A 12,857-nucleotide genomic window follows, 5' to 3' on the forward strand; every position below is an offset into this window, starting at 1 on the left:
TTAAGAAATAATTAACAAAGCGCCTTTTGGCACTACTCACTGCTTCTCGTTTGGTTTTTTTATTTTATTTCACGCGGTGTGTAATTAATTGTTTCTTACGCGGGGTGTTATTTATTGCTACGTTTTGTATTTTCCTTTTTCATTTTTGGAATAATGGTTTAAAAAATAAAAAAATATCCATTATCCATACCTCATTAATATCGGAATAAAAAAACGCACACTTTTTTACATCATACTAGTACTATACTATACTAGTATTTTATTACAAGTAGAAAAGTTTCCGTCATCATCGACAACTATTATCGATTAAGACAAATCTGCTCTCAAGAGGTGAAAAAACTATTTTAATAAGTTTTCCTGCTTCTTGATTTCTTTTTTTTTTATTAATTATTTTCACGTTCTCCGAAACTAACCAAAGGGAGTGTTAAATTTTATGTCTTCTTTTTTCCACTTTTCTAGTGTATGTCTTAAAATATCCAAAAAAATTGACTAATGGAGAGAGATACAAATATGTTTGGATTACAACATGAGCCTGAAGACAAAATTTGGACTATGAAGATCTATGAAGTTGGATTTGTTGGGATCTAAGTGCTGGAGATATATATTCTCTCTGGGTTCTTCACTTACTCCACTTTGTGTTGCATACTCTAATGCCATCTCGTAGTCCACCTGAAACCACCACAAAGATTCAGCAAGAATAACAATAGTGATGATGCAGTAGAAACTTATCATGAGAAGTGATTGATGCAAAAAAAAAGACCTGTTCTACATGCTCAGCAAGCTTTTCTTTCAATGTTTCTTTTGTGATTATATGTTTAGATACTTTGTTAAGCATAACTGTGTCTTCCTCTCCGTAACGTTTTCTCTTTGTTGTATGTTCTTCTGTCATTTGTTTCAGAACCTCGTACACTGCCCCTGTTGCATCGGGGATGTATCTGCAAGCATTTCCAGTTTTGGTCATCTTTTTTCAGGGTTGGAGCATAAAATGGGAAGGAAACTGATTATCTTGTTTTCTGTTTTCACCTGCTCAAACTGCGTTTTCGCTCTTGTTGTTCACGGGCTTGCAGTCTCTTGACAATTTTGGATTTCAGTTGGATGCAGCATTGTTGAATTGCAGACTAGATGGAAATAAAGGCGGAAAGTTAGATTTAATAAGATGTCGGATAACGTCGAAAAGTCTTTTCTTAATGTTACCTTGACTGCAGTAGCAATCTCACTGATGTCATCTCCTATGTACTCTTTCCCTGTCCCTTTGAATGGAATTTTTGTACTCACTATGCTCACAAATACTCCTATTTTATCTTGCGTCTGGTTGATCTTATAACTATTCCAACTGCAAAGTTATTTCATACCACTAATAAAAAAAAGTTGGAGAAAGATACCAACGATAACTATATACAGAGAGGAATGTAGCAAGCTAAAGAAAGAGTCTCACTTGATTCTTTTTAAGGCAGTCCTGGTGACAACATCAGCTCCTTGTTCAAAAAGGAGAGGAATACGGTTTGCAAAACGGAATATGTTGATCCCCTGCCATTTCAGTTCCAACAAATTCCCAAAATAATCCATTAGATAGTAGAAGAGTGAGATCGGCATAAAAGATAAAGAGCAATGGTTATGGATTCATGCTCAAATTTTAGCTCAACCTTAAATCTATCGGAACTTGATGACACATGAATAAACAATAGGAGGATATGACTTGCCTGTTTTACATCTCTTCCACCCAAACTAACACCAGCTTCAACAATGAAAGGATGACCTTCGAAGACCTGAGCACTAAACAGAGTTTCCAGGAAGAAGTCAACACTTAATGAAACAAAACTCAGATTAGCGACAAAGTAGGTAAAGCTTGACAGAGGAGATTACTATAAGAAAAATAAACTCCATATCTAAATTAGATGCATTCGCAGAAAAGAGGGTTGCAGTGACAACCTGCCGGAATACGTTGCCACCATATCTGGATGCAGCTCCTTAATAATCCCTAGACGAAGATTGTATTCTCCTGCTGGGCTAAGACACTACAGAAGAAAACCGCAGTATGAGTAGAGCTAATTTTCAAAACAATACAGATGCTCTAACAACTTAAAATTTTACAAGACCCTTGAGAGAGATATTGAGATAATAAAGCAGTTCCCAGTAAACCGTAGAGAGAAAGTAGCTGCTTACATCACCACTAGGGTCGTCGAATTTAGCTTGGCGGAATAACTGATGTATGCGTACCATTTGCTGAGATGTCACAGATTTGACAGCCATGCTAGGGCCGAAATCAGGTCCCATTTCCCCTGAAAGAAAGAAAACAAGAATACTTATGACTGAATTTGACTAAAGAGATAGCACAGGCTTAGTAAATATAAAGGGCATGGATGATTTTCTCAAAATAACAACCAGCAAAATGAAGCAGAAAATTGCCATTCAGAATCAGCAAACATTATATAGCAATCCGTCTAATCCATCAGGACATGTGATACAGAATTTCTTAATTGGATATCAGATCATGTCCATTGGCCAAGTAAAAGTACTGCCAAATGTGTTGTGAGGGGGAATATTTAACAACTTCAAACTTATGTAACCAAATGAGATTGATGTCATACTTACCAATTAATCGCGTTGCAAGGGTTTTGTTAATATTCACAAATTCATTTTGAAGAAACTGCAGAAGGGTCTTTTTGGAAGTGTCTGTAATAAGGCGCTTGATAAGCAGCAAGTCAACTGACGATGGATGGTGCTTTGTCTCGATAGGAATAGGAGGCATCACATCAGTTCTTCGAGTAAACTTAATAGTGACATTTTTCCTACATGAAAAGAAGATTGAATAACTCGATAATGCTGCACATAAAGAGCTATGTGAAAGAGCAGCAAAAGACAGAAAGGTAGAGATCATACTCTGGTGTCTCTGATATAAATCTAAACAGAAACTGCGCATAAGGAGTAATGACAGCCATTTGGCGCATATAATGCAAGATCTTTGACTGGATAAAACAAAAAGATAAAATGTGTTAAACAATTGTGCGTGCATATATGTTTAATGAACGCTTAAGAAATAATATACAGCAGGAGGACGATCTAGACCACGTACTCTGTATGTTGTCCAGTTTCCTTCGATAACCACCTGTATTTCAGCCCCATGCCATTTCTCTTTGTTGCCCTTCTTTTCGTGCAGATGAATATGAGGAATGTTCCTGAAAAATGTAACCATTAGAAGACAATTATTCTTTGACGCAGACTAAATGAGAAGTTTTGCAAGAGGCTTGAAACAGTCAAAGAATCCATGACAATATCATGAGACGGCATGGATAATCTGAAGGATTTATGGCTATTATTGTCAAATGCTGTAACATAAAAAGTTAGATTAATATCCGCTATCGAGAAGCTGTTCAAGTATATTCAGATGGATACCTGTGAATATCAATATCCAGTCTGCAGAAAGTAACATAGTTTTGGCTCTTCATAGATGACGAGATCTCTATGGGGAGACCTGTACTCATTTTGGACCAAATTAAGGCCTGCGAGCCAAGGAAAATTTAGAGAAACTAGAAGAGTTAAACAAGTTCTCTTTAAAAAAAATATAGATATGAAAAGAAACATACATATTGTATGTTGTGAATGCAAAAACAAAAGACCAGCTGCAAATCAAAGCCAATGATCAAATCCTCCTACAGCGTTTTGCACAAAATTTCTATATAGAACATATATTCCTTTCGTAAACCTAAGAACGGAGCCATCTAAAGGCTGAAAATTTGAAATTGATAACCACTTCAGCATTTTATGGAGTTTTACAGGCTAACCTCAGATATCAAACTTTATAAGAATAGATTACCATCTTTGCACCCAGACCAAACTTTCCACGTGTTTGCTTCAGTCCATACTTCGTCCCGGATAAAACTGTAAGAAGAACAATTTGTAAACTTAGCCTCCATATAAAAGCTTATTATAAGGTTGATACGCCAGGCAAAATCAATAGAGGAAGTGAGGGTGGCCATTAGCTATTTTACCTCTCCCAAACATATTTGGAATGTCATCATGAGGCATCCCCTTACCATTATCCTACATTATGATCAACTCAATTCATAACTCAAAAAAATGCTTAAGGAAACAATTAAGGATCGTCAGGAATTTATACATATACTTAAAATTGCACAGAAAAAATGTCTGGTGAATCAAACAAATATTATTCAAACCCTCACCTTACATGTCACCTTGTAATATGAGGCTTCCCCACGGGCCTTTAAAACCTTTGAGACTCCAGGCTCTTTGTTTTTCTTTCCCGATGCCAAATTTTTAGCTTGGATCTCACTGGCACGAGCTTCCTTTGCTAACCTTTTCTACATAACAGGAAACAAAAACAAGAATTAGAATCTTTAACAAATCCGTGAATGTTACAGAACAATGAAACTTCTTGAACAATAGAAATAGCTGCTTACAAGCACAAGGATTTGACCAGAAAGAAGATACGAGAAATAAACACAGAATTCACGCACCTCACGGGCCTTTTCTGTCTCATAGTCATCATACAGCTGTGTGTCAACACGTTCCCGATCGATTAGACCAATCATGGAGTTGAACTTAGATTTTACAATCTCTTCGCTTCAAAAATATAAACAAAACATTCGGTGAATCGAAACACAATTAGAAACCAAGATTTTGATTTCACTAAATCCCTACACACTTTCTCCTACCAGAACTAACATATCGAATCAGCACAAAGTAAGGAACGTACATTGTTACTTCAACCTCAGGGAGCTCTGAAATGGACTCAGCAGAATCAAGAGCATTTTCAACAAGCTCTCTAACTGTAGTATAAAGTGACTTCCCTGGCTGAAATACAGAATTCAAACTTGGTGTAGTACCGAATTGAATAACGGAGATGAAACAAATACATAAGAAGATCCGTCGTTTGAATTGAAATCAACGAATTGGGACTCACATTGTCAAATCCAGCAATGTTCTTGTTCTCCGCGAAAAACTCAGCTGGAGATTCTGCAAATCCACGAATTCAAAAAAAGAATCAATTTCACCGGGAACACGCAATCAAACTCGAAATGTCCAGCAGATGATACATAGAGCATTACTTTGCTTGAGCTTGCTCTCGTTGCTATTCTTAGGGTTCTTCGAGCTTCCCTTCTTCGTTTCAGCTAAATCATCACCCGCCATTGAAACAACAACAACGAAATTGAGTAAGATCAACCAAATCTCAAGTTCCAATAAAATTCAAAGCAGGATCTAGGGTTTTATGGAGGGAAGTTAAGAGGAGAACTCGATCAAAGAGATTGGTTGATGGGGGCATACATGTCATTTCACCAAATTATAGCGTTTGCGATTAAACAAGGCTAACGTCTGCGGTTGAGTAAGAATCGCGATTGGATTAAGCGTTTCATGAGTTGTGTGACTATAAACAGCAACAGTTTTAACTAGAATCTATTTGGATCCAAGAAGCAAAAATGGCGAATCCTTCACCTGGAATTGCCATTCTCGGAGCTGGGATCTTCGTCAAAACGCAATATATTCCGAGATTGGCTGAGATCTCCGATCTCGTCGTCCTGAAAGCGATTTGGAGCCGTACTGAGGTAACATTTCGAGCAATGCGCTTGATTTTGGGAGATGTTGATGACACAAATGGCCTCAATAAGATGATAAATTTGGCGAATTTTGGTTTTTGTTATGGTTGAAGGAATCTGCAAAAGGAGCTGTGGAGATAGCAAGAAAGCATTTTCCAGAAGTGAAGTGCAAATGGGGAGATGATGGTCTCAATGAGATCATTCAAGATAGTTCAATAGTTGGTGTTGCTGTTGTTGTAGCTGCAGAAACCATGGTATCTTTTAATCCATAGGATTTGTCTTGTTGGGGCAGTGCATAGGATTCGTCTTACTTAAAGTCTTATGCTTTAGGTTGAAATGTCACTGAAGATGCTCAAGGCAGGAAAACACGTCCTTCAAGGTACTGCTTTTTTAGCTGCCTTCTGCTACTATTGTTAAAATGTGAATGAAATTAGAAGTTTCCGCTAATATTGCTGTCTTGATTTGGCTTTGGTTTTACGACCGTCTTCTTTCTTCACTAACAATGTTATTACTACTTCGAAATGTGTCCCAACTTACACTGAGTTATTTGTCTTCTTTCTTGATATGTATGTTGCTGCCTTGATGGGTTTGCAGAGAAGCCAGCTGCTGCCTGTAAGTGGATCTTGATCACTGCTCTGTTTGAACCAGCTTTCCATGTTGTTTTAGTTCCATCCATGCTTATTAAATGAGAAACGTGTAGGATTACTCTGGCCCAGTTTCATTTTCTCTTGTTGAGCATGACCTATTTAAAGTAAAACTTTAAGACTTCCTGGTTATTCCTCTCTAAAGTGTAGACCACATCTTTTCTTCCTTTTGCTTTAGAATGTTTTTTTTTTTGTTGCAGCAATCAGTGAGATAGAAACTGCAATGTCAAGCTATAGAAATATTTCTGCTGATTCCCCATGCCGTCCAATCTGGGCAGTGGCTGAAAATTATCGTTTTGAGCCAGCTTTTGTTGAGGTAAATGTTACTTAGTGTCTTCTTGGCACTTCCGGTTGAGCAAGTAACATTGTGCTTGAAATATCTCATGATTGCTTTTGGCAGTTGAAGAAACTGATAGCAGAAACTGGGGATATGATGAACGTCCAGCTTATTATTGAGGGATCAATGAACAGTTCGAATCCTTATTTCTCAAGCTCGTGGAGGCGAAATTTGAGCGTATGTAACTCGCTGCTTGCTTAGACTATAACTTAAAGACCATATGACTCCAAATGCAATCATCCTGCTGCAATCATTTTGCTTGACACTGACAGATCTATCAATCACCAATATATATCTCAAAGAAACTTTGTTATCTGTTAATATTTACCATTGGCTTTTCATTTGCAGGGTGGTTTCATCTTGGATATGGGTGTGCATTACATTGCAGGGTTAAGAATGGTACCATATAACTTCGTTACTAATAAGCTTCTTCGATACTCTGCTGTTGAACCCCAAATATGACGTATTGGTTTGTCATGAACAGCTTGTTGGATGTGAGGTAGCATCAGTCTCTGCCACCACTTCCCATGTGGATAAGACTTTACCTGGACCAGACAATATAACATCAAACTTGTGAGTGTAAATACATCAATCCCTTTTTCTTACCACAATAATTTCACATGAATACGCTAATCCAGGACATTTGTTTGCTCCATAGTCAGCTGGAGAACGGATGCTCTGGTGTTTTTGTTATGGTTGTGTCTTCAAGATCTCCAAAGGCATGTAGTAAGACTTGGGTGTTCTGCTTTCTACCACGATTTGGCCTAATAACCATTGTTTATATCACAGAATTCTGTTTTTTAGATATTATGGAGAGTCGTAGGATTAAAAGGCACTGTTCAACTTGAGCGTGGAGTCGAAGGTGGCCGACATGGTTACATGGTTTGTATACTTGAACATGTGACCAACTGAATTGTCCAAATTTTGCTTGAAACTACTCAACTCAAATGGCTGTGATCTTATGAACTTTTCAGGCCACGATTTACGGGGAAGGAGGGACATCAAGGACCATCTTTTACCCGTTCAGCGGAGTGACTGAAGAGCTAAAAGCGTTCTTCAATGATATCTCAGAGACTTCAAAGGTTATTCTAGAATCTTAGCCTTGGAATGCAGGAACTCATAACATAGGCATTCTATTACTTTAACTCTCCTATATATGGATTTGCTGCAGGAGCAAGAGCCTCGTCTATCATACGTGGAAGGTGCTCGTGACGTTGCGGTTCTTGAAGCAATGCTCGAGTCTGGTGCGAAAAATGGAGCCGTAGTCCCTGTCACCAAATTCTAGCTTTGAACCTTTTTATTAAGTATGATTTAAACACCAAGATACCGCTAAAGCTTTGATGGAATAAAAATTGTTACGTTTCAAACTGAAAATACATACTCTATAATATTTCTTTTGTAACCAATCTTTTATTATCCCGAGACTTATGCATTCTTGGGGCTTTGTTCTAAAGCTTATAAATAATTACAATAAGAATTTCAAACAGACTAAAAAGCCTATAACCCATCATCTTTAAGTTAAGGCATCAAAAGCACATCAATAAATTAGAAACAAAACCAGAAGAAATACTCCATGGATGGGCTGAGATAGATTCAGCTCAAAGCATGTGCTCAAATCCTCCACCTTGATGTGTTGGGACTCGACCAACTCCAACATTATGAACCAACTGTTGCAGCCACCTCCTTGCAGTTGGATCCTCCTGCAAAGAAGTATACAACAAGTTTTCAACTAAGTCATCTCTTACACAAACAAGATCAAAACCCAAGTCAAAAGATGATGACGACGACTTACGCGAAGACAATTGCTAAAGGTTCCATCTCGTAGCGAGTCAGGGAGACAGCTTGCGAGTGCAGCACAAGCTCTAGTTAACACAAAAGCTTAAGCATAAGAAAACCAAGCACATGATAAAATACGAAAAATCATTTCTGAGTAAGTTTGCTTTGGCCTAAACCAACCTTGGGTTGTCTGATAGACGGAGATAGCAACGAATGATATGCTTCAAAAGCCGCGGAGAAGGCTGCTCCACAAGTGACTGAACCATGTTGCCCAACACTCGACCAACTGCAAAAAACCGCTCTGCTGTTGTGCAGATGTAATCCATCCCCACATCATCCAACAATATCTTTTGAACAATAAATGTTGCCACCTGTCATTAACACATCATGTTAATCCGTAAGCAAGGCGTTGCACACTTACAATGTACACACCATTTCATTGGCTCAGAACTGGTTCTATGGAAACTTTACAATCCCAGCCTAGGAAATATAAAAAACTCAGAATGACAGTTCGAACAAATTTTTGGGCTTAAGCATCCTTATAGTTAAGAGAAACAGTTAAATGAAGAAACGAGACTCATTTTCTTATAGGACTTTAAAAGTTAGGATTTGGATTATCATTTTAGGTAACACATTCATATATTTAAGAAAAACAGTAACAAGAAAAACCGAGACTCAATTCTTGATATGATTTTAAAAGTTAGGATTTGGGTTATCATTATTAATGATTAGAAATGCCAAAAAAGAGGTCCAGAAATAACAAATGTACATCTAAATCGAGTTTTAAGACTGTCAAGAAACGTAAAGAAGGTACCATATGAATATGAAAATGTAACGGTAAATTGAAAGGCTTACTGTTTTTGACAGCTCACTCCCCATTTCCATGGTACGGAGGCACAGCGGAATAATTTCAGTTGAAAGTAGGAAGCTAATGACCTCTGTATCATCAACCTGAAAAAGAAAAAAAAAGTGAAGTAAGGATCCGATGACCTTTCTTATTTCTACAGAAAAGGGACGGGATGGTTTACCTTGACAAGTGCACCAATGACACCTAAGCTAGTAAGCCGCAAGTATTCGAAAGGTCTTGACTTACTCGTTGTATTAAGGAAGGGATAAAGGTACAATGGGATATGAGCTGTGCACAAGGACGAAGAAAAGGCATAACAACGAATTCATCAGTTGTATTACTTCATGAAATAAACTGAAACTACGCAATAAATATACAATAAACAGATAACCCCACTAACTAGTATTAAACAGACAAGAGCATATAATAGACATCCCCAATGGTACATACTTAAATGTATAACCCAATTAAACTTAGCCTGATGAAAAGAACAAGAACATTACCCTTGAGAAATAACATTCTTGTGTCAGAATGAGATGCTACGCACTGCAGAGTAAAACAGCAAGACAGAAAAGCATTAGGAATCTGATGGACTCGCCAAGTATATGAACATGTAATCAAACATCCTAAAAAAGAAGCTGAAATCCCCATGTGAACCTGAAGAAGTGCGAGCGAGTTGCAAACACGGTTGGACTGAGCAGGAGTCAGATTTGGAGGTGCAAGAACAGAGTAGATTGATACTATCTCCTGCAAGCAAATAGACGAAACCAGTCAAATTATACCACGCTACTAAAACCGAATAAATAGCATTCGGATATAAAAGAATCCTTTGCAATCAACAGACTCATCAATTTACAAAAAAAGATAAAGCATTTAAGTAACTAGAAATAACCGAAACAGATGCATTTAAGTCATTACCTGCAACAAAGCAGCAATTGTACCAAAAGAGTTCCACAACAGAGGCGCCAGATCCTGAAACAATTCTCTTTTCTACAAAAAAGAAACAAGTGTGGAACCACTAATTCAGATACTGAAATTATCTTAAGCAAAAGCGAAAAGATTCGCCCTTTTCAGTTTTCATTCATAACCAAGTTCCCAAATTCACAGACTGAGAAGAAAAACACACAATTTTCGAAAAGTTCCCAACTTTAGCAATTTTCACAAGTAACCCTAACGCTCGTTGACGAATCAGGCAAAAAAACGACAGCCCAGATGGAAGAAACGAAGAAGAAAACATGTCAGATTAGGAGGAAAACCTTGGAAAGCTCGAGAAGAGCATTCTCTCTGAGTTCAGGATTGCTGAGATCGAGTACCAACTGCTCAGCAGAGGCCAAATTCCGATCTTTGTTGGCCGGAGCTCCGGAAGGATTTTGTGCGGAGGTGCTAGGTCCACCGAAAGGTGTGCCCATGGAGAGAGATGAAGGTAGATTCGCCATTCTCCAGAGTTTGGTTTTCTCGTTTGTTAGTTTTATGGAGTTTTCAAGGATTCGGTTTCTCTCTTCTGTATCTATTTTTTTAGATGGCCAATTACGCCCTTTCTTCCTTATTTATTTTTATAGTTTCAAAATATTTTTGATTAAATCATTTTTGGTCTTGATTTTAAATCAATTTTATTTTATTGTTGTATTATTAAGATCAATGAAGAATAATCAGAGGGCTAGATCTAATAATATAGTCGATAAATAAGTAATTCCTTTTTTGGGTTAGATTTCTTCATTAAGACATGGAAATTTTTGAGATGGATGAAACATGCTAAACTATTTACAATTTAAACCATTTTTTATTTACTATTGAAACCAAAACAAAAAGTTTTAATTGGTTTGTGTATGAATTGAGTTATATATGTGAAATGACATAAATGTAAACGAAATCAATTTATCAAAACAATGGCACATACGCAAGAAATAGTTCTCTAATAATATCATTTAGGTTTTTACAATGATGTAAAATACTACATATGAGTCCAATCATAAGAAAATGTTATTATTTTTTAAAATCGTTGACTGAACGAATTAAAACGGACCAAAACTTACAAACTCGAACACTGAATGAAAATTAAGGAGGGGTTATTGGATCATTGATTTGAATAGAATTAGAAATCCCTATCACATTTGGAAATTCACACATAATCCACTGATTTTAAAATCAAACAATGTGGATTTGAGAATCAAATAAAGTTGATTTTAGAGTCAAATAAAATGGATTTGAAAATCATAGAAAAGAGATTATAAAATTAAAACATGAAATTTTTTATGATAAACAAAATAACCTATCATGTTCTCATCTATGAACTCTGAATTGAATTACTCCACATGTTTGATGCTCTTGTTTCTCTCCACTGATTGTTCTCTCCACACATATGGGAAAATATCAAAAAAGTCCATAATTTGGAAAAAAAAACGTTCGTTACGATGCGGTTAAAGTGATTCACCAATTGGGGATGAAAGAAATCTTTGTTAGTATGTCTACTAATGAACGTCATGGTTGGATTAAGCGTAACATTATGGAATGTTAGATTAATTTTTATTTGTTTTCTAGTATTGTTGGTTTTCTAGAATTTTTCCTCTAGTCTTGTTTGGTTTCGAAAACCTTCCTTTATTTTCTAGTATTTTTGATTTTTATTATATGATAAAAATATACTTTTATATGAAGGTGTTTCATGATTTTTGGTATTAGCAGTTTTTTTTTTTGTGATCGATATGCTTGAAAGTATTATACGAAGATGTTTCATGATTTTTGTATTAGCAGTTTTTTTTCTTTTTGATATTCAAAACATTATGGAAAATAAAAACTACTAATATTTTTTTTTTTTCAAATCCACCCAAATAACTAGGTGGAACCCAAGGATTTCAATTTCTCTATTTATAACTAAAACAGATTTTCAAATCCATTCAAATCCAATATGAAATCAAATCCATACTCAAATCTTCAATATTGAATAAGAGGTGATTTGAACTAGTATTTGTAAATCATAGAACCAATAACACATGATTTTTATAAAGATTTTAAAATCAATGATTGAATAACACATGATTTTAGTTAGATTTCCAATTCCATTCAAATCAATGATCCAATAAACCCCTCTAAGTGTTTAAGATAGTGCACAAATATAACGGACGCTTCTCAAACAAATGACAAAAGAGTTAGAAAGCTTTATAAAGAAAAAGAAGAAAAATACAAGCGAGGAATCCGCAGTTTTTTTTGTCGTATGACGATATCTTCTCTAATGATATTTCTCTTAATTTTCAACATCTTTTCTGATAAAATAAATTTTTGAATCAAATGTCACTGTATTTTTGTAGTTTAATTCCTACTTCTTACGAAAATTTTAACCTTAAATTCTATTTTATAAACAATATACTGAGTATAATTTCTATATTATTTCTCGTGTCAAGTTTACATTTCATGAATTGATTTCCAATAACCATAAGCATATAGCTTAATCAAAAAAAAATACTTTGGACTTTTTTTTTTGTTTTCTTCAAAAAATACTTGGGACTTAATACTTGATTGTTTCATTGCACTCAAATTTATGATTAACAATGTCATAAAACATAGAGAGTGTGTTTGCACTGAGCCCATACACCATGTAAAGAGTTCTTTTAACAGGCCCATCGAAAAAATATTTTGACCCAAATTTAACAAAATTTAGAATTTTTTTTCTGCGAGATTTACATTTGACCCATCTCAAATGTATTTCT

At 35.9% G+C, this 12,857-nt stretch overlaps 3 protein-coding genes across 3 annotated transcripts; 1 reads left to right on the top strand and 2 right to left on the bottom strand.

Moving 5' to 3' along the window:
* Nucleotides 1-416: 416 nt before the first annotated feature.
* LOC9321470 (DNA topoisomerase 6 subunit B) lies at nucleotides 417-5,236 on the bottom strand. Its single transcript, XM_021032874.1, has 19 exons — nucleotides 5,067-5,236; nucleotides 4,922-4,974; nucleotides 4,715-4,812; nucleotides 4,476-4,581; nucleotides 4,182-4,319; nucleotides 3,990-4,041; nucleotides 3,815-3,879; nucleotides 3,394-3,500; nucleotides 3,074-3,176; nucleotides 2,881-2,966; nucleotides 2,593-2,789; nucleotides 2,164-2,279; nucleotides 1,930-2,015; nucleotides 1,701-1,773; nucleotides 1,436-1,527; nucleotides 1,195-1,333; nucleotides 1,024-1,118; nucleotides 761-935; nucleotides 417-669 (listed from the first exon to the last, which is right to left on the bottom strand). The coding sequence occupies exons 1-19, from the start codon at nucleotides 5,146-5,148 to the stop codon at nucleotides 520-522; spliced, it is 2,013 nt and encodes a 670-aa protein (XP_020888533.1). The 5' UTR covers nucleotides 5,149-5,236; the 3' UTR covers nucleotides 417-519.
* A 146-nt stretch (nucleotides 5,237-5,382) lies between these two features.
* Nucleotides 5,383-7,969, top strand: LOC9321471 (uncharacterized protein YMR315W). The gene is made up of 12 exons (XM_021032876.1): nucleotides 5,383-5,561; nucleotides 5,666-5,806; nucleotides 5,883-5,931; nucleotides 6,147-6,164; nucleotides 6,397-6,512; nucleotides 6,597-6,710; nucleotides 6,882-6,932; nucleotides 7,018-7,106; nucleotides 7,192-7,252; nucleotides 7,338-7,415; nucleotides 7,508-7,615; nucleotides 7,705-7,969. Exons 1-12 carry the CDS (start codon nucleotides 5,436-5,438, stop codon nucleotides 7,816-7,818), a joined length of 1,065 nt encoding a protein of 354 aa, XP_020888535.1. The 5' UTR covers nucleotides 5,383-5,435; the 3' UTR covers nucleotides 7,819-7,969.
* LOC9319336 (cell differentiation protein RCD1 homolog) lies at nucleotides 7,894-10,703 on the bottom strand. The gene is made up of 9 exons (XM_002885359.2): nucleotides 10,413-10,703; nucleotides 10,075-10,146; nucleotides 9,814-9,903; nucleotides 9,660-9,702; nucleotides 9,338-9,444; nucleotides 9,165-9,260; nucleotides 8,490-8,680; nucleotides 8,326-8,395; nucleotides 7,894-8,233 (listed from the first exon to the last, which is right to left on the bottom strand). The coding sequence occupies exons 1-9, from the start codon at nucleotides 10,590-10,592 to the stop codon at nucleotides 8,132-8,134; spliced, it is 951 nt and encodes a 316-aa protein (XP_002885405.1). The 5' UTR covers nucleotides 10,593-10,703; the 3' UTR covers nucleotides 7,894-8,131.
* Nucleotides 10,704-12,857: the final 2,154 nt, after the last annotated feature.

This window comes from Arabidopsis lyrata (assembly GCF_000004255.2).
Source record: "Arabidopsis lyrata subsp. lyrata unplaced genomic scaffold ARALYscaffold_3, whole genome shotgun sequence".
Taxonomy (NCBI): Eukaryota; Viridiplantae; Streptophyta; class Magnoliopsida; order Brassicales; family Brassicaceae; genus Arabidopsis; species Arabidopsis lyrata.

What these genes read in the sequence shown, in the direction of transcription:
- LOC9321470 (XM_021032874.1), bottom strand. Translation starts at nt 5,148, where the DNA reads ATGGCGGGTGATGATTTAGCTGAAACGAAGAAGGGAAGCTCGAAGAAC. An exon ending in TCGACGACCCTAGTGGTGAT is followed by an intron (nt 2,016 to 2,163) that starts GTAAGCAGCTAC and finishes TTTCTTCTGTAG; the next exon opens with TGTCTTAGCCCAGCAGGAGA. An exon ending in GTGGCAACGTATTCCGGCAG is followed by an intron (nt 1,774 to 1,929) that starts GTTGTCACTGCA and finishes AACTCTGTTTAG; the next exon opens with TGCTCAGGTCTTCGAAGGTC.
- LOC9321471 (XM_021032876.1), top strand. Translation starts at nt 5,436, where the DNA reads ATGGCGAATCCTTCACCTGGAATTGCCATTCTCGGAGCTGGGATCTTC. An exon ending in TTGAGCCAGCTTTTGTTGAG is followed by an intron (nt 6,513 to 6,596) that starts GTAAATGTTACT and finishes TGCTTTTGGCAG; the next exon opens with TTGAAGAAACTGATAGCAGA. An exon ending in ACATTGCAGGGTTAAGAATG is followed by an intron (nt 6,933 to 7,017) that starts GTACCATATAAC and finishes TGTCATGAACAG; the next exon opens with CTTGTTGGATGTGAGGTAGC.
- LOC9319336 (XM_002885359.2), bottom strand. Translation starts at nt 10,592, where the DNA reads ATGGCGAATCTACCTTCATCTCTCTCCATGGGCACACCTTTCGGTGGA. An exon ending in CAATTGCTGCTTTGTTGCAG is followed by an intron (nt 9,904 to 10,074) that starts GTAATGACTTAA and finishes ATTTGCTTGCAG; the next exon opens with GAGATAGTATCAATCTACTC. An exon ending in AAGAATGTTATTTCTCAAGG is followed by an intron (nt 9,445 to 9,659) that starts GTAATGTTCTTG and finishes CCTTGTGCACAG; the next exon opens with CTCATATCCCATTGTACCTT.